Source organism: Oryctolagus cuniculus, chromosome 2 (genome assembly GCF_051225735.1).
Source record: "Oryctolagus cuniculus isolate XC-2025 breed Fujian yellow rabbit chromosome 2, ASM5122573v1, whole genome shotgun sequence".
NCBI classification, from domain to species: Eukaryota; Metazoa; Chordata; class Mammalia; order Lagomorpha; family Leporidae; genus Oryctolagus; species Oryctolagus cuniculus.
This window is the reverse complement of record NC_142868.1, coordinates 108,253,696-108,277,315: the sequence shown is the minus strand read 5'-3', so window position 1 is coordinate 108,277,315 and position 23,620 is coordinate 108,253,696. Positions and strand designations below refer to the sequence as shown.

At 52.3% G+C, this 23,620-nt stretch overlaps 1 protein-coding gene across 5 annotated transcripts in view; it reads right to left on the bottom strand.

The window, feature by feature from the left end:
• Positions 1–255: 255 nt before the first annotated feature.
• The window catches only part of FHL2 (four and a half LIM domains 2), an 83,505-nt gene continuing 60,140 nt past the window's right edge, over positions 256–23,620 (bottom strand). For all 5 annotated transcript variants that reach the window (XM_002709708.6, XM_089327436.1, XM_051834948.3 and 2 more), the window contains exons 3-6: positions 15,912–16,086; positions 8,866–9,035; positions 6,596–6,782; positions 256–864 (exon numbers count right to left, since the gene is read on the bottom strand). In XM_002709708.6, coding sequence (XP_002709754.1) covers positions 713–864; positions 6,596–6,782; positions 8,866–9,035; positions 15,912–16,086 — 684 coding nt within the window. In that variant the 3' untranslated portion in view covers positions 256–712. The remainder of the gene's footprint in view (positions 865–6,595; positions 6,783–8,865; positions 9,036–15,911; positions 16,087–23,620) is intronic.

The window sequence follows — 23,620 nt, the reverse complement described above, 5'->3', positions numbered from 1 at the left end:
CAGGAAAAGTGACACCCAAATGGCCCTGCCTGTCACTGGCTTCAAATGCAGAGCAGTGCGTTCCAGGGAGCACTTGGGAAACGAGAAGAAAGAGAAGAGGCAGGAGAGACATGGATCTGCAGGCTTCCTGGAAGTAGTGACACCACTTCCGGTCCCAGCACATCAGAACTTGCAGGGCACAGAACAATCGCTGGGCCAGGCAAGAAAGTTGTCCTTACATTGAGAATCCCAACGTTTAATCATTAATCCAAAACATTCTGTCTGGAATAACTTTATTGTAAATCACATACTCTTGCTTTCGATTTTACATAACAGGAAGTTTAAAAGCTGTAGGTACCAATGCTTCATTACCTTATACAGTTCTTAAAAGTCAAGTTTGTGACATATGCGAATTGCACTTAAATATGCAGTGAAAAGAAAGATAAGCTTATAAAGACATCATTCGAGAGGAGTTTTGCAATTGGATTGGCCCTAATAACTACAGAAATTCCAAACTATCTTCCCACGTAGGGTTGCATGAGGATTCTCGCTTTTCCCTGGGACTGACTTAGTCCCGAAGATGAAAGGATTTAAACAGACAAGACTAGCACTGAGAAGCACATGAGGCAGGTGGAAGCCAGAGCACAATATTGCTGGTGGAGAAAGAAAATACATAAATGTGTGTGTGTGTGTGTGACTCAAGCAGCGACTGCGCGCTATCCCCGCGGGGCCTTCAGATGTCTTTGCCGCAGTCCGGGCACAGGATGTCGTCCCTCTCTGTGAGGAAGCCCCGCCCCACCAAGGACAGGGAGCACTTCTTGCAGTTGAAGCAGTCGTTGTGCCACTGCCGCTCCTCGAAGGAGATGTATTTTGTGCCACCAATTCCTGTTAACAAAGAACAACACCACCACTGAATGAAGGCAGGAAGGGAGGGTTCGCTGGTTAGACTGGAGCCCCACGGCTGAAGGAGTCCTCGCGGGCTCCTCTTCCAAGTCTGCACTGTGTGCTTTGGACAGAGAGCTGTGTGTAAGGCAGATACTAAGTGCAGCCTGCATGAGCCCACAGACGTTGAACAAAGACATACAGGGCCTGGCCCTGAAGTGATGTGATACTACAAAAAGGGCCTACTGTGTGTATCTGTTCACTAGTTTATTGCAGGTTTTCCCACGTGAAACAGAACAGGGAGCAGGTTCCTCAGGCCCTCCTTGTGCCTGCTGTGTCTGCTGCCCAGAGGTTTTTTTTTTTAAAGCTTTAATAAATGAAGCGCTAAAAGGAGTGTAGAGGGGCCAGCGCTGTGGCGCTGTGGCGCTGTGGCGCTGTGGTGCAGTGGGTTAATCCTCTGCCTGTGGCACTGGCATTCCATCTAGGCTCTGGTTCGAGACCCAGCTGCTCCACTTCCGATCCAGCTCTCTGTTATGGCCTGGGAAAGCAGTAGAAGATGGCCCAAGTCCTTAGGCCCCTGCACCCATGTGGAGACCGGGAGGAAGCTCCTGGCTCCTGGCTTCAGATCGGCGCAGCTCCAGCCGTTGTGGCCAACTGGAGAGTGACCCAGCAGATGAAGACCTCTCTCTACCTCTCCTCTTTCTGTGTAACTCTGACTTTCAAATAAATAAATCTTTAAAAAAAAAAAAAAAAAAAAAAAAGGGCCGGCGCCGCGGCTCACTAGGCTAATCCTCCGCCTAGTGGCGCCGGCACACCAGGTTCTAGTCCCGGTCGGGGCGCCGGATTCTGTCCCGGTTGCCCCTCTTCCAGGCCAGCTCTCTGCTGTGGCCCGGGAGTGCAGTGGAGGATGGCCCAAGTCCTTGGGCCCTGCACCCCATGGGAGACCAGGAAAAAAGCTCCTGGCTCCTGCCATCGGATCAGTGCGGTGCGCCGGCCGCAGCGCACTGGCCGTGGCGGCCATTGGAGGGTGAACCAACGGCAAAAGGAAGACCTTTCTCTCTGTCTCTCTCACTGTCCACTCTGCCTGTCAAAAAAAAAAAAAAAAAAAAAAAAAGGAATGTAGAAGAGGAAAGGGTTCATCTTCTCTGGTGGGGCGGCCAGGGAAGGCCCCAGCAACTAAGTGGTGTGGGGGTGGGGAAGAAGGAGTGGGCCTTCCTCAGAGTAAAGTCCTTGACACAGCTCCAGGAGCGTGAACGCAGGCGGTGCAGTCAGATGGGGCGGGCATAAGATGAGGCTGTTAGCATACATGGAAACAGACCAGGAAAATGTGGAGGCAAGGGACAAGGCCGTCTTGTAATTGTACATAGGAAAAGTAGTATCTCATTACAACTGTTCGCTTTATATTGGATGCCTAACTCCCATCAACTGTTTTAATTACACTGGGTACAGTTGATTTATGCTGCTGTTCATCACCTGGAATAAAACAGAATCAAACGCATATGCTGATGTCAGAATGGAAGTCACTTCTGTTGAAATGGGGGTCATGAATTTCAACTTCAAAGAATTCCTTCCAGAAAGTCTTAATGAACTATACTAAAACAAAGCAAGCAGACCGACCACTCCACTTCTAAAATCTGAGGTCTCAGACTTAGATGAGGAATCTGTAATTCACCAGCTAATTTCCGTTGTAACACTTTTTATTAGAAAAATTTATTTATTTACTTAGAAGGCAGGATGATAGAGAAACAGAGAGAGAGAGAGAGAGAAAGAGGGAGATCTTCCATCCAGGGTTCACTCCCAAAATGGCTGCAATGGCAGAGGCTGGTCCAGGCTGAAGCCAGGAGCCAGGAATGCCATCCAGGCCTTCCACACGGGTGCAGGGGCCCAGGCACTTGGGCCATCTTCAGCTGCTTTCCCAGGCCATTAGCAGGAGCTGCATCAGAAGTGGAGCAGCCAGGACCTGAAATGGCTCTCGCTCTCAGATATGGGATTCTGGCATGGCATTGCCCTTCGCATTATAACTGAATTGTCTAGGCTGGTGCTGGGCATTAAACTCTGTACAGGAGGGAGAGCTTAGAGTTAATCTTCCTCCACCAATCAGTTGCAGGGTTGGGACCTGAACCCAAGACATGCAATGCCAGTTCTAATACCACACTGATGGCTACTGATGGAGCAGATATTTATATTAGTGAAGCTTTGCAGATCTCTTTTCCTAAACGCCTTATGGTTTAAAGAAAGTGACGCCAAAATAAACAGTGTTTCTAGACCACCAATTGCCCTCACGAATCTGACTCCCAAGGGCCATGAAAGACCAAGGGTTCACAGATCCTGTGCCTGGCACTGCACAGGACTCAGCTGGTGGGGTAAGCTAACTTCCCTGCATATCTGGGAAACTGAAACATTCCAACACCCAGCTCATCGCAAATAAATCATGACGCGGGCATCTGTCATGTAGGAAACCGGCTAGGTTCTGCAGCGGAGAGCCAAGCTGGAGAAGCAGAGGTGGAGGCGACACTAACTTGATCTAGGGGCAGGGCTGGCGCAGGGTTGGAAAGTGGTTGTTTCTCTTCTTGGCACATGGACCTCACCCTGAGTCAGCCTGCAGAGCCCAGGAGAAGCTGCTGGGACTCCCTGGAGTTCCTGACACCCCATGCTTCTGTCTCTCTCACCTCTCATGGCTTTGCTGCACCCTAGAGCCGGGGGCAAGGAGGAGACTAGCCGAGGGGATGCAGAGGGTGTTAGTGACAGGCGCCATGCAGGCTGGCCCAGAAGGGAAGTCCCCTGTCTCCATTCTGTGCTCTCAAATGCCAACAAATGGAGTGAGTGACAGAAATGAGAGCCCACGTCAGCCCAAAGGGGAGGAGCCTCCTATAGGAAACATGTACACAGTGGATTCCGGTTATTCGCGGTAGTTATGTTCCAGAACATTCCCACAAACACTGAATTAGCAAAAACTGAGCCATTGCTCCGAAGAGAAATACAGGCTTCAGTTCCTCCAAGCCTCTGGCCACAGTGCTCTCATCAGCCAGTCTATACAAGCTGCTACTTCCCGTGTTTCTGAAGACACCTCGCTCAGTATGCTGATTCATTACCACAGCGCTGATGGCTCACGGCGCCCTAACTCATTCTTGAGTGGGGCTTCTTCCACATGCGGCTTCTCTGGAAGTCACGTGACACTCCTGCACTCGGGGACACTGGACACAATTTGCTTGGGGATCATTTTAAAATAGAGGAATTTCCCTTCCCCCCCAAAAAAAAGTCCCCCAGAAATATGCAAAAACCGTCACTACACTATTACAGTACGAGAGCTGAAACCGGCTCAGGTTTGTCGCTGTCCTGTGCGTGTTTGCAGAATGCGGAAAGCACTCTACGTAGTGATCCTGCGGTTTCAAATGCCAAATTTGCAAATTCAGACTGAATAATGAGGATTAAATATATCTATGTGTGCATGAAGCATCACTGCCCATAAAAAGCTTGAAAATATCAACTTCTAAATAATTTACAAAAATCACTAACATTCTTGTTAAAGAGGAAAGGGACCAGTAAGGCTCTGTTAGAAACGTCACTTAAGCTCTCCGTCCTGTAGAACTGTTCGGGAATCTGGCTCTCAATTCTAGCTGCAATCTGAAAGTCCTTCTATGTGGGAGACTTCAGAAGTTCACAGGAAATGCAGATTATGAAAAAACATGTATGGGTTTCGGATTTTTTTTCATCAAAAATAAACCTTTTTTCAAAGATTTATTTTTGTTTATTTGAAAGGCAGAATTATAGAGAGACAGCGAGAAACAGAGAAGGAGAGGGAGAGGGAAGAAGAGAGAGAGAGAGAGAAATCTTCCATGGGCTGGTTCACACGCAAATGGCCACGATAGCTGGAGCTGGGACAGACTGAAGCCAGCAGCCAGGAGCTTCTTCTGGGTCTCTCACGTGGGTGCAGGGGACCAAGCACTTGGGCCATTCTCTGCTGCATTTCCAGGCGCTTTAGCAAAGAGTTATATTGGAAGTGGAGCAGCCAGGACTCAAACCAGAGCCCATGTGGGATGCTCGTGTTGCAAGCGGCAGCTTAACCTGCTAAGCCACAGCGCCACCCCAAAAATGAACTTATATTTTTTTATACATTTATTTATTTACTTGCGAGGCAGAGTTACAGAGAGGTTGGTCTTCCATCCACTGGTTCACTCCCCATATGGCCACAATGGCCGGAGCTGGGCCCATCCAAAGCCAGAAGCTAGGAGCTTCTTCCGGGTCTCCCATGTGGATGCAGAGGCCTAAGCACTTGGGCCATCTTCCACTGCTTTTCCAAGACCATTAGTAGGGAGCCGGATCAGAAGTGGAGCAGCTGGGACTCAAACCAGCGCCCACATGGAATGCTGGCACCACAGGCAGAGGGTTAACATACTATGCCACAGTGCCAGCCCTTGAATTTATTTTTTAATTCCACTTTTCCACAAATATTTTGTTGAAGAATTCTTTGTATGTTCTTCAACATACTTAGGTTCCTCTGTATGTTCTCTGCTTTTCAGAGAATTCGAATTTTATACAAAAATTTGTATTGCTTTTTCTGATTTTGTCAGTTCTACAGTGGTAACTACATTTAACACCCATATCTGACACTTTTTGCTAATGTGCACCCTGGGGGGCAGCAGGTGATAGCTTAAGTTCTTGGGTCTCTGGCACCCTTGTGGGAAGCTGGCTTGAGTTCTGGGTTTCTGGCTTCGGCCTGGCCCAGCTCAGGCTGTTGCAGGCTTTTTAATCTAGCCAGTGTTCAGAAGATGTCTCTCTGTCTTTGTTCCTTTCTCTCTGCCTTTCAAATCAAAATGAAGATAGGTTAAAAAAATTTTTTTTTAATTTGAAGTGCTTTTATGTGGACTATGTAACTTATGGAGGTTAGTTTTATAAACATTAAGTTACTGTGAAAGCAGCACTAGAGGCTGGGGCTATGGCGTAGCTGGTAGAGCCGCCACCTGCAGTGCCAGCATCCCACATGGACAATGGTTCAAGTCCCAGCTGCTCCACTTCTGATCCAGCTCTAAGCTGTGGCCTGGGAACACAGTGGAAGATGGCCCTCGGGTCCCTGTACCAGTGTGGGAAAGCCAGAAGAAGCTCCTTGGCTCCTGGCTTTGGGCTGGCCCAACCCAGCCATTGCAGTCATCTGGGGAGTGAACCAGCGGATGGAAGATTCCCTCTCTCTCTCTCTCTCTCTCTCTCTCTCTCTCTGAAATTTTGCCTTTCAAATAAATAAATAAATCTTTAAATTAAAACAAACAAACAAAAAGGCAGGGTGTAGTCCCATCATGCAGGGCCTCCCAGTCAACAGATTTTGGTCTCTCGCTTAGCCAGACTGCCCTTTGCCTGCATGTAGCTATGGTCTTGTGGTAGGAAAGACTCTGTAAGTGCCAGGGGACATTTCTAAGAACCCAGGACAGCCGGTGAGCCTAAAAACGCCACTGTTACCGTGCCTGTGTGCTTGTCACAGAGTCCCACCCAAAGCAGAGCCAGGAACTTGAGACCAGCCACGTTGGGTTCAGTGATCAGGTGGGCTGGAGGGGAAGCAGCCGGCCAGCCGCCGCAGCATATGCTGTGTGCCAAGGAGCAGAAGGCAGCAGGGTGGAAAATCTGCTGCTGGCAGAACCAGGGGCACCCAGAATGTCTGGGGACATGCATGGTTGCCCGTGGAAGCGGCAGCCTGGTCCCGCCCTTGGATCGCCCCATGAAGTGTGGCCCCCGGGGTGCTCACCGCTGATGGGGTTGGTGCAGCCCGCGCACTTCTTGGCGTACAGGTCGCAGAAGCAGCTCAGGCAGTAGGCGAAGTCATCCCGCGCCGTGAAGCGTTGCCCGGACAGCTGCTTCTTGCAGGCGGTGCACACGAAGCACTCCCGGTGCCAGGGCTGCTCGCGGTAAGTGACGCCTCCCGTGGTGATGGGCTGCAGGAGGCAAGGCATGGTACAGAGTGAGGGCAGCCTCTGTCCTCAGCCAGCATCCGCCGGCTCCCCTGATGCTACCGGGCAACACCAGATCCTCACCCAGAAAGCCAGCAGGTGGTTCAAGTCACCGAGACCCTACTTTTTCACACTTCCTGGGCAGACCCCGGCGTGGCCGCCACGGATTCGAGCTCCAGTGCCACAGTCTCTGTGTTCTCCATTGGGGCAGGTGGTCCTCAGGTATCTGCCTGCAGCCCCAAGGAGGGGTGCCGGGGAAACTGAGGCACGGACGTCGGTGGGGTTGGGGATGTGAGTGGGAGAGGCGGGGAGGCAGCTCCAGGAGCGGGGAGGCAGCCCAGGGGCCGTCTCCTGGCCAGAACTTTATTGGGAGACCAGGAATGAACCCTAACCTGTTCCTTGTCAGCCCTGAGGCTGGGGCAAGCCACTGTTAGCGATCCCTCTGCCTCCATTTTCTCATCTGTGAGATGGGAGTGATAAGGTTCCAGGTGCAAATCTGTAGCGAGTGCTCGGTGTGAAGCCCAGCAGGTAGAATAACGTCTCCATCACCACTCGCAGGCTCAGTCTAAGCAGCCACTTGGGCGTGGGAGAAAGAGCTTGCAAAGCTCCGGGATTTGCACCTGCTGATGCTGCGGGAAGGGCAGGAATCGTGGAAGTCTGGGGGAAAGTGAGCCCGAAACCTGCTTGTGGTCTTGGAACAAGCGTGAGGAAAGGCTGCAAAGCCAGATGTCAGAGAACTGGCTTTCGCCTAGAATTTTCCTCTCGCTTTCCCAGAGTCATTTACAAAACGGATCAGTGATGGAGCCAGGTAAGGCATCACAAGGGGTCCAACAGAACGACGGTGACGGAAGATGGGGCAGACACCTCCCAGCAGGCGCACGGTTAGGCTCTGGAATCCCCAAACACTGAGCTAAACACCTGGCCACCCCTCTGGGCCGCATGTTTAGCCTGTGAAACGAGATGGGTATTGCCTGCAGTGCTATTGATCAGCAAACTGAGGCCAGGAGGAAGGTATCAGTGAATAGCTGGTTCATGACAGAGCAGGGGCTACAGCTCAGGACTCCTTCTGTCCTGCATTATTTTTAAAGATTTATTTATTTCATTTGAAAGAGTTACAGTAAGTGAGTGAGAGAGAGAGATTCCATCTTCTGGTTCATTCCCAGAGGGCCACAACAGTCAGGGCTGGGCCAGGCTGAAGCCAGGAGCCAGGAGCTTCTTCCGGGTCTCCCACCTGGGTAGTAGAGGCCCCAGAACTTGGGTCACCCTCCACTGCTTTTCCAAGACCATTAGCAGGGAGTTGGATCAGAAGTGGAGAAGCCAGGACTTGAACCTGCACCCATCTGGGATGCCGGCATTGCAGGTGGTGGTTTTACTCACTATGCCACAGCGCCAGCCCCTATCCTGCAGTGTTGACATTAAACCATAGATCACGGCTGATCTTCCTACAGATGCTTCCTCCGGGAGCAGAACTAACGCAAAACATGCTGGGTTTTCAGATCCTTACGGGGATACAGAATGCGTGTATGAGGGGACTTCAGACAGCTTGTTAGAAAACAGACTTGAAAGACAAGTTTATTTTGGTGCAACATCATTATGCAATCCAAGTCCAGTTTTCTCACCTTACTCATTTTCCACAAACTTTGTGTAGGCCCCAGCTCAGAGCTAGCACATCAAGGAGCAGAAAACTTTAAATGGTCTGCTCCCTATCCAGGGCACACCTGTCCTCTCTCTCTCTCTCTCTCTCTCTCTCTCTCTCTCTCTCTTTCTCTCCTCCCAACAGCAAGTCATTAACACGAGAACTGATCTGGGAATGTTCCAGAAGGCAGGGCTAGAGGATTCTGAGCACAGAGTACCACGGTGTTCTGTGCAGAACAGGGATCCAACGGCTGGAATCCATAAAAGCTCAGCAGGATTGCAAATACACAGCGGTGGGCCGGGCACAACCCCAGAACCTTCCGGCTACGCCAGCAGGACAGCCGTCCCTGCTTCCTAAATGCGAGAGCTGACAGACAGGGCCACGGAAGCTGGTGGCGCTGACCCCGCGGGGTCCCGGGGGAACCCAAGATACCTTTTTGCACTGCACACACTGCAGGGCGTACTGCTTCTCGTAGCAGGGCACACAGAAGTTCTGATTGTCCTTAGGGATGAAACTCTTGGTCCCGATCGGCTGCTGGCAGCGATGGCAGCTGAAGCAGGTCTCGTGCCAGCTGCTGCCCTTGTACTCCATCTTGCGGGTACCTGCCGGCAGTCAGGAAGAAACGGCGGGGTTCTGGTTAGCTTGGCCTAGGAGGCTTAGCAGCCCACACCCTCAGCCTGCCGCGTCTCGATTTGTCTCCTAGCAAACCACTCGAGTGCCCGAAGACTTGCCTAGCAATGGGACGATTCCTATCTTGTGGAGGGCAGGGGCTTTGTCTTAGGGGTCACTGCTATACACCCAGCTTCTAGAACAACCCACACTACACACTTGGCACGTGTTTCTCCAGACTGGTGCTCAGGAACACTGCATTTCTTTTTTTAATTAAGGCTATCTCAGCATTGCCAAGTAGAAAGAGAAGTCTGGCCCAGCTCGGGCTCCTCCTTCAGCACGTGGGATCTGGAGAACAGGGACTCCAGGAGTTCTTCCTTGTCTGTGGATCTGCATCCTAAGGGTGTCAGCAGTCAATCGTGGGCCGAAAATAGTAAACGAGAAGTTGGAGAAGTGGCCAATTCATAAGTTCTAAATCACACACCACCCTGAGTCCTGGCATGGCAGCCCTCCCCAGCCTGGCCGGACGTGTCCACGCTACTATACCACCTGCCCGGTAGCCACTTAGCAGCAGATGGCCTGCATGGGGCACTGACATTACAGCGCTTGCACCAATGCTTAACTTACTGAACAACAGCCCCATAGCACAAGAGAAGTGATGCCGGCAGTTCAGGTATACCAAAGAGACATAAAAAATGCTTCCTTTAAGTGAAAAGGGGAGAGCACACTCCGACATCTGGAAAAAAGACCACACTCACAGCACTCTTACGGTAGTGTATTACTCCGTTCTGTTATCATTAACCTTTTTATGCTCCTATTGTGCTTAATTTACAAATCCAACTTTTTAAAATTTATTTATTTATTTGAAAGTCAGAGTTACAGAGAGGAGAGGCAGAGAGAGAGGGGGGTCTTCCATCCACTGGTTCACTCCCCAATTGGCCGCAATGGTCGGAGCTGCACCAATCCGAAGCCAGGAGCCAGGAGCCAGGAGCTTCTTCCGGGTCTCCCACATGGGTGCAGGGGCCCAAGGACTTGGACCATCTTCTATTGCTTTCCCAGGCCATAGCAGAGAGCTAGACTGGAAGAGGAGCAGCCGGGACTCGAACTGGTGCCCGTATGGGATGTCGGCGCCTCAGGCCAGGGTGTTAACCTGCTGTGCCACAATCCTTTATCACAAGTATGTACAACTAGAAAACCACAGAATATCAGGTCTACTATGATCCACAGTTTCAGGATAATGGGGGAAGGCTGTGCACCCCCCTGTTGCACACCTGTTAATGAGTACCCGCTCTGGTTCCAAGGAGATGGGAACAGCTGGGGTGTGGATGCACCTGGAGCTTCCAGCCCGCTCTGGTGAGGAGCCTCAGGTGTTCAACACCCCCTGAGTGTGACTGGCTGGGTGGACCAGGTGGTGATGCACTCACATCTCACCGACTGTGCACGCTGTCCACATTGCAACGTCCCAGCAAACGGAAACACTTTTCGGCTCACTCCTGCCACCAAGTTTGATGTGCAGCAAATGCCCAGCCTCTGCTGGTTGGCTTTTTCTTCTCCTTCAATTTGCACCCAAAAATAGGTGCATATTTACTAACAAGATGACTCAAGAAAGGGAAGCATGTGGGCATCTTTCGTACAAAGCAGAAGGAGCAACGTGGACGAAGGAACAGCAGAGTGTTCCGAATACAGGGACTCAGGGGCCAGTATACCACTTAAGGCCCACAGGCCAGAGAGAGATCTTCCATTCACTGGTTCATGCCCTAAATGGCCCCAACAGCCAGGTCTGGGCCAGGCTAGAACCCACAAGGTTTTGTCAATGAGTCTGGAGCAATTACAACTCTCACTAAAGGCTCCAGGCAAAGCCAGGCGGGGCGATCGTGGTGTGTTCTGAAATAAGGCGGATGCCAGCACCAGTGCTTGGAGAACTGTCCACACGCAGGATGCACAAGGCCCAGGGAGGTAGTGCACGCACATGGCAGGCACTGCAGACCACGGGCCTGTGGTTATTACACAACAGGGCCGGCAGGTGGCAGGAGAGTTCCTTCTGTAAAGGACTGGATGCTCAGAGCAGTCACCGACAGAGGGAGGTGCCTGTCTTTCTGACTCACAGAGGCAGATGAGGAGCCAGAACCGGGGTGCAGGATTAGGGAGAGCGTCCACCTTGAGGGTGCCGTGTGCACCTGTGAGAAACCTCTGCCAGGGGGGCCTCGGCGTCCGGTCAGTAAAAGCTGGTGACCTGCAGCACTGGGCTTCCTGATGGATACTCCGTTTGCTGGCTCTCCATCGAGACACGGACCTGGGTGAAGTGTGGGGCCGGCGGGGGCCTTTGACCTGGGACGTGCCTCTTGTCCTCACTGCAGATGTGCTGGGCTCCGGAGTTTGCTTTACTGCTGTTGTTTTTGCACGGGCCAGATGTTTCTCATCACTCTGCCTGTAGTGCCCGGCCCCCTCTCTAATGCAGAGGCATCTGTAGATCAGGGAGAAGCCACCCCCTCGGAGACAGCAGGCTGCGTGAAGCCGTAGAGCACCCGACACACTGTGTGCGCCCAGTGACTGGGACGCGGTCCTGAGCACGCTGTCATTCCTACACAACATTTTCTATCCCAGAGCCTGCACCCTCCAGACTCGTGCACCCCAACTCCCTTATTCCGTATTAGAAGACAGTACTGAGTGAATTCTCAAGTGGCCGGTGCCGCCCGGTGTCTCTGTGGTGTCTGTCAATGGAAGCTTCATCTTCCCAGTAAACACCAGGGGACACGGGGCGGGGGGGTGATGCTTACTTTTAGGAGTCAACTCAAACCTGCTAGTGGCTTCCGGTCGTTGGGTCAAACACCAGTCCCCGTGTCGCTGGGAAGGTGCTTTTGAGATTTGATTAGCACTGGGGCCCACGCTGTGATGTAGCAGGGAAGCAGGTAAAGGTGTTGCCTGCAGAGCCAGCATCCCATGTGGGTGCCAGTTTGAGTCCCGGCTGCTCCACTTCCGATCCAGCTCCCTGCTAATGTGCCTGGGAAAGCAGTGGAAGATGACTCAAGTGTGTGGCCCTTGCACTCATGTAGGGGACCTGGAAGAAGCTCCTGGCTCCTGGCTTCAGATTGGCCCAGCTCCAGTCGTAGTGGCCATTTGGGGAGTGAGCCAGCGGACGGAAGACCTTTCTCTCTGTCACTCCCTCTCTTCCTCTCAGCAACTCTGCCTTTCAAATAAATAATTTTTAAAAAGATATTATTAGCACTTATAAGAGGCAGACTTGGAATAAATCAGATCCCAACACCTCCCCCTCCCCCAGAGCAGGGGAGCCTATCTAATCAGTTTGCTTAAAACCCAAGACTGAGCTTTTTCTTTTTTTTTAATTTTATTTATTTATTTATTTATTTATTTTGACAGGCAGAGTGGACAGTGAGAGAGAGAGACAGAGAGAAAGGTCTTCCTTTGCCGTTGGTTCACCCTCCAATGGCCACCGTGGCCGGAGTGCTGCGGCCAGCGCACTGCGCTGATCCGAGGTGCACCCCAGGAGCCAGGTACTTATCCTGGTCTCCCATGGGGTGCAGGGCCCAAGCACTTGGGCCATCCTCCACTGCACTCCCGGGCCACAGCAGAGAGCTGGCCTGGAAGAGGGGCAACCGGGACAGAATCCGGCGCCCCGACCGGGACTAGAACCCAGTGTGCCGGCGCCGCAAGGTGGAGGATTAGCCTAGTGAGCCGTGGCGCCAGCCTATGACTGAGCTTTTTCTAGAGAGGAAGACTTTCCAAGATGGCAACTAAGAAACCCTGCCTGAGCTTCCAGCCTGGTTGTCCCGCACGAGTCAGGAGCTATGGCTCAGAGCCGTGACTTTGGCTCACCTGAGCCGCCAGCCTGCCAGGCAGCCTGGCAGCTCCCCCAGTCATGGGCCAGCCCCTCAAAATCAACTTCTCTCTGCTGCTCTGTCTTCACACGTGTGTGCGCGTGTGTGTGCATATATATGCAAGGCCTTCAACATCATGGAAATGTGTATTATTAAAAACCATGCTTGCATTTGGAAGGTTTTTTTTTTTTTTTTGCACCCAAATACACTAATCTTTTCCTTCCATCTTTTCATGAATTGCACAATGTGGCCTTGCACATCCCCTGTCTGTTCTGCCTCTCCAGGGCCCTCACACCCTGGAGACCAGCAAGGAACTCGGAGACGCAGGAAACACATCTATTTGGTACGACGTGGTTGGCGCTAAGGTTTCGTGTCTTGAACAGCCCCTGGTCTGAGATGTCAGAATTCTCTCCAAGAATCAGTGTCAGGAAAAGTCTGATACTCAGGATGATCTTCTCCCACTTTGACACAAAGGGGGATGAAGTCACTGGGGGGCCTACGACCGGGGAAGTCGGCGCCACAACCAGGGAGGGTTAGAAACTAGCATCCTAGTTAGAAACTGCCTCATCCCTCAAAGTTCAGGGCAGGAGAACTGAGGCGTGGGGGCCAGGACAGACCCTCCAGTGGGAAAAGCCAAACCAAAGCAGCTCCAGTCTCCCACGGCTCCCGCCTTCCCATCAAGGATGTAGACCAAGTTGGGGGAACAGCATTTGGGTTTACAGAGACTCACACAGAGGTGGGGGGCACAGTGCTGTGGAGGCTCTGGACCCCTCCTCTTTCCCATGGGGAGGTCAGGGCCCCAACAGCTCTGATCACTGGCTCTGGTGACAAAAACAAGGATAACCGGGCCTCCTGGCTTCGTGTCCAACACATGTGGACGGCACCAAGCTGTCTCACTGGAGTGAAGATCTCAGACAAGGTGCACCCCGTGTACCTGCCAGCAAACCCCTATGGAGGAAGCCCCACTCCCAGGTGGAGGAAAGCGTGCGTTCCCGACAGGACTTTAACCTTGCTCAGCCACTGACTGCAGTTAGGGGCAGGACACTGCCACTCTGGTTTCTTCACTGGTAAGATGAGCAGCAGGTGAACTTGAAGGTCATTTAAGCTTAAATTACGAATGCTTCCATGCATTCTTGTGAAAGGCGCTTCCAATGGGGGTGCTCCAGGCTGCACTGTGGCCAAGTGCACAAATACGGCCTCTCAGAATGGTCTCATCTGCGCAGAAGGACTCAGGCATGGCGTCTACAGATGCCAGGTCTTCAACTGCACCTCCCCACCACACACCCGCATGGTTAGGGGCCTCCGCCTGCAGCCTCCCCACCTCCCCACTCAGGAAGAACCCTAGGAGGACCTGGTCTTCCAAGTGGGGCAGTGGAGGACAGGAGGACTGGAGCGGTGCAGGGGCCAGCAGGGCTGACTCGGGAGAGGGCAGAGCGTGAGTGGAGCTAAGGAGCAAACAAGAAAAAGGGCAAGAACGTGCAAGAACGCGGACCAAGGGTGGCCAGGCTGGAGGGAGCCTGCTCCACCGTGCTGCGGGAGGCCCTGCGCCTTCTCCGCAGTGCAGGGATTGCGAACAGGGCACAGGACAGAGGAGTTAAAGAAGTTTGCTCGGAGGCTTCCTTGGCTCTAGTCAACAAGGCTAGAGGAGATTTCATTTGTTTCTCAGTGAACAGTACAGGACAGCTGTGTCTCTGCTGGGCCACAGCTCAGCCTGGTTTCCTGGGGGCTCCAGCTCTTACTCCCACTGTCCAGGGCACGCAGGCCGAGTTCCTACGGGAGTTTCCACCTTCTGAGGTCTCCACGTGGCCCCTCAGCTGTGCCCTCCCCACAGCTCCCAGCAGGGCAGTGGTTCACGCTTTTGTTAGGGCACAAGAGATCTTGGAAAAATTCATGGAAAGGACGATTATGAAAAGTTACGCATGCATGCATTTCAAAAACATTGTTGCACCCAAACAGACCTAACTTGGGCCATCTTCTACTGCTTTCCCAGACCATAGCAGAGAGCTGGATTGGAAAAGGAACAGCCGGGACACGAGCCAGCATATAGGATGCCAGTGCTGCGGGCAGAGGCTTAGCCCCTATGCCATAACACCAGGCCCAGACCTGTGTTTTAATTTCACTTTCCAAGAAGTTTTTGAAGTACCCTGTATGTCGCAATTATTTTGAAGTTGTATTAGTCGTGGCAATAAGAAACCAGGCTACCAGAGGCCTACAATTATCCCCTTGACTTTAAAAAAAATTACTTCTTGTTCAATCTATCTTCCTAAAATACTTTCCATATGCCAGCTGCTCACTGAGAACTCTTCACTGGCAAAAAAGCAAGCAATCCCTCAAATGGAGCACAGACTCCATTGCTTGGCATTTGGGTTTAAAGAGACTCACACAGAGGTCTTCCATGGGGGAGCCAGCGACTGAGTGTCAGCTTCTCCTGGGCCTTGCTTCTCTTCACACGCCAACAGGAATCCAGCGACCCGCCTTGCAAGGCGGGTACCCCCTACCGGGCGCAGGTTCCAGTCCCGGCTAACTCTGCTCCTGATCCAGTTCCTGCTAATGCGTCCGGGAAAGCTGGAGATGGCCCAAGCAGGTGGACCTCTGCCACTCACGCAGGAGACTTTGGTGGAGCTCTGAGCTCCTGGCTTTGGCCAGGCCCAGCCTTGGCTGTCTCGGTCAATTCGGGGAGTGAAGCAGGGGATGGAGGAGCTCTCTCTTTTCCGTCTCTCCCTCTCCCTATATAACTCTGCCTTTCACATCAACAAGAGAAGAAATGAATATTCAACCTACCGAAGCTACGAACTGAAAACCCCCAGCGTCTGGTTCTTGTTCCGCATCTCATTATCACGTTCATGGATCTTATGCATTTGAAAAATCAGTGTGGTGCTCTGAGCACTTCTCTGAGTTCAAGGGGAAGTCAAACCCGAGTGTGTGCAACAAGTGGACGCCAACGGCGGGTCACAGCAAGGCCTGGGGCTGGACCGGCTCAGCACCGCGGCCCCCCCCGCCCCCACCGCGCGCGAGACGGCCGCGTGTCCTGACCTGGCATGATGGTCCTCTTGCATTCCTGGCACTTGGACGAGTACTCGTTGGAATAGCAGTCCGTGCAGAGCAGCTGCTCCTCCTTGGCTGCGAAGGGCTTATCCACCAGCGAGCTCCTGCACTGCGAGCAGTGGAAGCAGGCCTCGTGCCAGTGCCGGTCCTTGTAGGACAAGTCCTGCGGAGCCAGACACACGAGACGGTCAGTGCCGAGGGCAGCATGGGAGTGCGCATGCGCGCAAACGCGCAGTCAGGCCACCGCAGGGGAGTGCGCATGTGCGCACATGCGTACTCAAGACACCCACAAGGCAAAGCAACAAGGGGAAGCGAGGCTGGGATGACCGATGCCGGGCTGCTGGGCTCCTGCTGTGTGTGTAAGGACCATGGGTCAAAGGGAGGTGATTTTGAAAACGAGCTTTTCCTTAGGTCCTGCCTGTAAGAAAGAAACGCGGAAGCCGAGCACGGGCCTTGGGTGCTTCGTGCTCCACACGCAGCAGGGAGAGCTAGATCTTCGATGGAGGCAGCTCAGTGGAGACAGAGAAGCCCACGTGTGGGGCACGCTCCGAGAGGAGCCCCAAGCACAGGGCCCAGGCGAGCCGGCGAGGGGGCTCTGGGGAGGCGTCTTAGGCAGGTGCCGCCAGCAGATGCGGAGGACTTGGGGGCGGCAGGGCGGGGCCTGGGGCAGAGCCGGAGCGGCAGTGCAAGGCAGATGCTAAGGGGTAGTGGGGTGGGGGCAGTGAGGGTTCCTGTTGGGCCCGGCTGCGGGCAGCGAGTAGGCAGGCCAGGTGTATCAGTCATGGCTGAAACCGGAATGCGCCCGGGAGAGAAAACCGTGCAACAGCATGACACCCTTGCCCTCGCCCGAGATCTCTTCTTTATCTGCCTGTTTAAAAAGGACATTTTGAAAGTGCCAACCCAAACCAAAATAGCAGCCTCGTTGTAGGCAGCGTGGCTTCCAGAAGAGGATACTTCTAGTGCTGTCTGTGTATTCCCAGCTGTGACCCGGGCCCACGCTCTGTTTCTAACGAGGCACAGACAGCGTGTGGGGGACGCTGCAGGTTTCTGGGCCAGGTTCCAGATCACAGGGACCCTGAGTGCCACGTGGGAGGTGCACGCAGATGGCGGCCCACCGATCTGCCTCTGTGGCTGCAACCCACGCCCCGAGTGTAGGATGCACTCCATCAGGAAGTCCCAAGACACCAGCTAACGTCGGAACCTGAAGGAGAACAAGCAGTTCTCTCTCGCTGAAATACCGCGCTGTATGTGTGTGCGTGCATGCATGTGCACGCACCTGCTTTCCCAGAGCCCAAAACGACCCCAAGTTATTTGATTCGATGACCTCGCTCTCTCTGCACGTTTTAGTCCAAGGAATTATTAAAAACGTGAGTGATGGAATACTCCGAAAATAGTCACCTCCACCACCTCGCGGTAACGGCTTTGTGCTGAGCCCCGTCCTCTCTCCTGCCATCTCTGGAACATCTGGGGTCAGAACCAGAGCTAAGGCAAGAAGATGAGGCAGACGCAGGAAGGAGCGAGGAGCACAAGGCATTTCTTCCAGTGGGACCACGCAGCCTTGTTTCTGTGAGACCAGCACTCTACACATCAGTGGGGTGTCCGAGATGGAAGCTGCCTCACCACAGGGCCTGTTAGGGTGGTTTGTTGCAATGCTGGGGCCCTCGCTAGCCTTTGTGGACCCAAACTCAGGGGTCTGTACACCAGGGCAAAGGGGGAAGGTGCATAGAACCAGTCTCATTTTGCATTTTAAAAGTGTTTTTCAGAAATATGGGAAGAGGTGCCGGCATAGTGGCACAGCAGGTTAAGCCACCACCTGCAATGCCAGCAATCCACATGGGCTCTGGTTTGAGTCCCGGCTTCTCCACTTCTGATCCAGCTCCCCGCTAATGTGTTTGGGAAAAGCAGCAGATGATGGCACTAGTACTTGGGCCCCTGCACCCATATGCGAGACCTGGAAGAAGCTCCTGGCTCCTGGCTTAGGACTGGCCCACCCTGGGCCATTGCAGCCATCTGGGGACACATGGACCATCTTCTGCTGCCTCCTCGGGTGTATCAGCAGAGATCTGCAGCCAAAGCACAGCATCTGGGACTCAGAACTGGCACTCTGATATGGGGTGCTGGCGATGGCACCCCAAGTGGCAGCTTAACCCACTGCGCTACAACTGGCTCCATGAACTTATTTTAGATAGCAAAGCCCATCATTTGCACACTGTCGACCCCTACCATTCAGGAATGGGGTGGCCTCCACACTCACCATGAAAACATCCCAACTTTGCAGAGACACCTGTGATGGTCATTATTACCACGTTGTGAGTTACAGGCACTACGAAGCTGTACATGGTGCAGAGAAGTCAGACAACCTGCCCAAGGTCACACAGCAGACAAACAGCAGGGCTAGGCTTCAAGGCCAAGTGTTCTGATTCAAAAGCTCCTTCCATGGAGCCAAACCAGAGGAAACCCTAGGAGGGTCTGTCTGTCTTTGCTTTCAAAATATGTACCCATGATGAGAGCTGCGTGAATCTACTGAAGAAAATCCAGAAACAACCGAACTCTCTCAATTTTTAATTACGTATTCTGTACTCAGGTGAATTCAATTTGGCATTGCCTTTGGCCTTTGAATAAAGGGAGTTTTAAAATCCCTGTGCACCAAGGACAGGAATCAGCCCAATCCAAGAAGGGTCTGGAGTTTGCAAGCATGCTCTCAGGGTTGAAATGCTAATTGTGGAATACATAGATTTACAAAATAAATTTGGTATAGCAAACAGTATGGCAACTCCTCAGAAGTTGCAGACAGCATTACCATGACGAATCCATTTTCCACCTTAGGGTATTTACCGTAAAGAACTGACCGCAGGGGTCTCGAAGAGGTATTTGTACATTCACGTTCACAACAGCATGACTCACAAGGGCCAAGAGGTGGCTTGCAGCCCAAGTGTCTGTCCGCTGACGGATCCATGGATAAGCAGAATGTGGAGTAGCTACACAATGGAAGGGTATTCAGACACAGGTTGCAACAAGTTCAAACTTTGAAGACATGATGGTAAGTGAAATCAGCCAGTTACAAAAGGACATATACTGCATGATCTCACTTGAGATCAGATTCCTGGAGATGGAAGGTACAATGGAGGGTGCCAGGGCCTGGGGCAGAGTAAATGGGGATGTGTTGTTTAATAGGTCCTGGGTTTCAGTTTAGCAAAATGAGAAAGTTCTAGAGGTTGGTTGCACAATGAGTGATTAAGATAGTACACTTTATGTTGGAGGCATTTTGCCAAAATTTAAGCAATAAAAAATTCAGTTTTGAGCACTGCATGGCAAGGAGAAGACACTTTTTATTTTTTTATTTTTTTACAGGCAGAGTGGACAGTGAGAGAGAGAGAGAGAGAGAAAGGTCTTCCTTTTGCCGTTGGTTCACCCTCCAGTGGCAGCCACGGCTGGTGCGCTGCAGCCGGCACACCGCGCTGATCCGATGGCAGGAGCCAGGTGCTTCTCCTGGTCTCCCATGGGGTGCAGGGCCCAAGCACCTGGGCCATCCTCCACTGCACTCCCTGGCCACAGCAGAGAGCTGGCCTGGAAGAGGGGCAACCAGGACAGAATCCAGCACCCTGACTGGGACTAGAACCCGGTGTGCCGGCGCTGCAAGGCGGAGGATTAGCCTAGTGAGCCACAGCGCTGGCGGAAAAGACACTTTTTAAGAAGTTAGCTGGGTCCCCTCGTTACAAAGCCATTCACAAAGGACTGAGCTCGTGAAAAGCTGCAACACGTTTTCCACGATGGATCCATCACCGCTGGGCTGGGATGAGAAACTCAGAGGAGGGAAGAGGTAGAGCCGGGAGAAAAGTCAGAGCCTGCTCGCTGGAATTGGCCACGTGCCCAGGGAGTAGACATCACACACAGGGGTCACACGTTACACGTTAAAAGAGAAGGAAGGGAAATGCAAGTTCAAGGACATCTGCCTTTGGGGACTGACCTTCAAAAAACAGGGGCGGAAGCTCCAAGGACAACACATCATGAGCGTAAAGGCACCAGCTGTCACCGCAGTCTCCACCCTGGTTAGTGACTCCCAGGAGGAGGAACTGGTGCGTTAGTGTGACTGGACAGTCACGGAAAAGCTGCCTGAGGTATTCCACAGATCCAGGGCACTACAGAAATCCATTCCCGAGGCCTGTGTTGTTTGCAGCACAGCAGACTATGCTCCTGATGCAACACAGGCCTCCCGTATCAGCACTGGCTCAAGTCCCAGGTGCTCTGCTTCTGATTCAGCTCCCTGCTAATGCACCTGGGAGAACAGATGGCCCAAGTGCTTGAGCCCCTGCCACCCACGTCAGAGACCTGAACGGAGTTCCTGGCTCCTGGCTTTACTCCGGCCCACCCCCAGACATTGTTGCCATGTGGGAAGTGAAACTGCAGGTGCAAGATTTCTCTCTCTCCCTCTCTGCCTTTCACATAAATCTTTTTTTTTCCTAAAATGGCTGGCAAGAAAACACAGTGGCAAGTGTTGAAGCTGATTTGCTGACACTGTGACACTTGAAGCCATCCCTGTACATGTGGGTGCCGCCCACCCCATCAGACACAGGTACCAAAGCAGGACTTGCAGTCCTGGCAAAGGCCGTGACCTTTGCCCTCCTGACTGTGCCTCTCTGCAGCCCCTCCTGCACTCTGGGACTCACGGCCCCAAGGTGCTCACTGCAGCCTCCTGGGGCTCCCTGATCTACTGCTTCCCAGCGGGTGCTCCAAGCACCCAGGCCAAGGAGCTGCCTCACCGTGGCTTCAAGCTGCCCTTCTTCCGGTTGGAGTAGGGGGGACCTGGGCGATGCTTTTCATTCTATCCTGTAGCAGTGAGAGAGCAGGGTTGGGACACACAGTGCTCAGGGGTGGCCAAGAAATGTAAGACAGAGTCTTTCCCACAAGGTGCCTCTTGCTGGGACTGGCGCTGTGGCATGGTGGGTGAAGCCACTGCTTGTGCAAATATTTTGCACATTTAAAAATTTCAGCTGGGGTCAGCAGCGTGGCGTAGCAGGTTAAAGCCCTGGCATGCAGTGCCGGCATCCCATGTGGGCACCGGTTCAAGTGCCCGTGGCTCCACTTCTGATCTAGCTCTCTGCTATGGCCTGGGAAAGCAGTGGAAGGTGGCCCAAGTCCTTGGGCCCCTGCACCTGCATGGGAGACCTGGAAGAAGCTCCTGGCTCCTGGCTTCAGATCAGCTCAGCTCTGGTTGTTGTGGCCAGCTGGGGAGTGAACCAGTGGATGGAAAACCTCTCTCTCTCTCTCTCTCTCTCTGCCTCTCCTTCTCTCTCTCTGTAATTCTGACTTTCAAATAAATAATTAATTAAGAAATATGATGCCTCTTCCCGCCTGGGGCTGCCTTATCTGGCCATCACTTCCCTGGGCCACCCTAACTGACTCACTATCCACCACTCTCTCTTGCATGTACATAACACACACACACACACACACACACACACACTTCATGACTATGCAGTAGTTCCTACCTTGTGTATTCAAGGATGCAAACACGATTCTCAGAACCTTCTCCCTGAAAATATTGACCCTGAAGATTATCAATATCAACCTGTGATTATGTTCCAAAGCTTGCAAGTACACCCTAAGTACAAATACTCATGAACCAGCTCACATCATCATTCATGGCAGGCCCAGTAGGTGTAGAACTGCCCAGCACTGGACTTCCTGGGCCAACAACCTCTGAGTGCCTGCTGTATACAGGCCGGATGGGAGAGTGTGGGTCCACACGCTCCACACCTCTAGTGCCACTTGAGGCCGAGTGCCCTCCCACCACTCCCCGCCTGGGAATCCCAGGAGCCGGGTGACTATAATGCCTTAGGTATTTCAAGCTGGTGGGCTAGACTCAAGGGGCCTAGAGCTGGCTTAGATTCAAATCCTGGCTCTACCATGGCAGCTATGTGACTGCAAGCAAGTACTGAGACCTCTCTTGATCTCAGATTTCTCACTGGTGAAGTGGGAATAATGTACCTACTCTCAGCTATGACAACTGAATGAGTTAATATGTGTAAAGCATTTATAATAGTCACAGGCATGTTGTAATTGCTCAATGAATGTTAGTATGAGTCTCTATTCAGAAGATCGATAACAAGGAAACAGTTCTACTGGCTGAAATTACATTTCCTTATGAAGACAGTAGCATTGGTTAAAATTTCCACTGTCTTAATGTTCCCATGCCCACAATTCCACCACTCTAGTTTTTGTACAGTGCTTTATTTTTAAATTTGTATTTGTTTATTTTCATTTTAATTGAAAGAGAGACAGGAAGAGATCTTCCATCTGCTAGTTCACTCCCCCAAATGTCTGCAACAGTCGGTGTTGGGCCAGGCTGGAGAGCAAGGAGGCCAGAATGCAAACCGCATGTCCCACATGGGTGGCAGGGACCCAACCACTTAAGCCACCATGTGCTGCCTCCAAGGGCACATGTTAGCAGGAGGCTGGATCAGAAGTGAAGGAGCCAGGACTCAAAGCAGAAGCTCCCATATGGGATGTAGAATCCCAATTGGCAACCTAACAACTGTGCCACACACCCGCCACTGCATAGTACTTTGAAATATCTTCAGCCCTTTTAAATTTAAAATTCTTGTTCTTTTTTCTTTCTTTTTAGAAAGATTTATGTATTTGTTTCAAAGAGTTACAGAAAGAGGGAGAGATACAGAGAGAGAGAGATCTTCCATCCTCTGTTTCACTCCCCAGATGTCTGCAACGGAGCCCAAACCTTCAACCGGGTCTCCCACATGGGTGGCAGGGGCCCAAACACCTGGGCCATCTATGGGATGCCTGCTTTGCAGGCAGCAAGCTTTACCTGCTACGCCACAACACCAGCCCCTAAAATACTTTTTCTTAAATTATTCGTCCTTATTTTCAGTCATACAATAACCCTATGAAATAAGGTTTTATCCTTATCATACAGAGGAACAAATTTAACTTAACAATGCTAAAAAGCCATGTTGTCTGCACGGTTCCCACAGCCCTCTGTGCTTCCTTTGACTTAACAAAACCAAACTATGCTCCCGGTTTTCACCTGGCACAACAGCCCCATGCACGTCGATCCCAACCTGCTGGCTCAGCAAGTTGTGCCTCCAGGCCCGTGCTGTCCCCTGCCCCTCCTACATTCCGCTCAGCTATGAAGCTCAGCTCCTATCCCACCAGCTCAGAGAAGTTGTGCTCCAGACAGATGCTGGGGGGAGGGCGGCCACGTGCCACCCCAACGCACAGCACTGCCAAGAGCCTCCATCGCAAAGCCCTGGCAACGTCACAGGGAAAAACCTAACCTAACACTGCCAGGTTTCCCTCTTACCCTCTCCTCAGGCTGTCGGTCAGTGCTCTCCCTGGAAGTCCGAGTTCAGTTAAGAAACCTTCACAGCTTCCTCTGGGCTGGTTTCTCAAGCCAGAAGTGAGACAGGCCGGCACAGTGCAGGAGGGTAACAGATCAGTGCCAGCTGGGCCTGTTCACAGAGCACGCTGGGGCTTTTAGCCAACACGTTCTTCTGTCCCATGTCTCAGTGGGAGGCAAGATTCTGGCCACACCATTCCCTGGAGCTGAGAGGAAGACTGGAAAATGACACTCAAAGGCCAAGAAGCTAGAGTGTAACCGACAAGACGGGTGCGCTTGAACCTGCACCTGTTGCGCTCTGCCTATCTACCTGTGAAGGCCTCGGGCCACAGGGCCTCTCCGA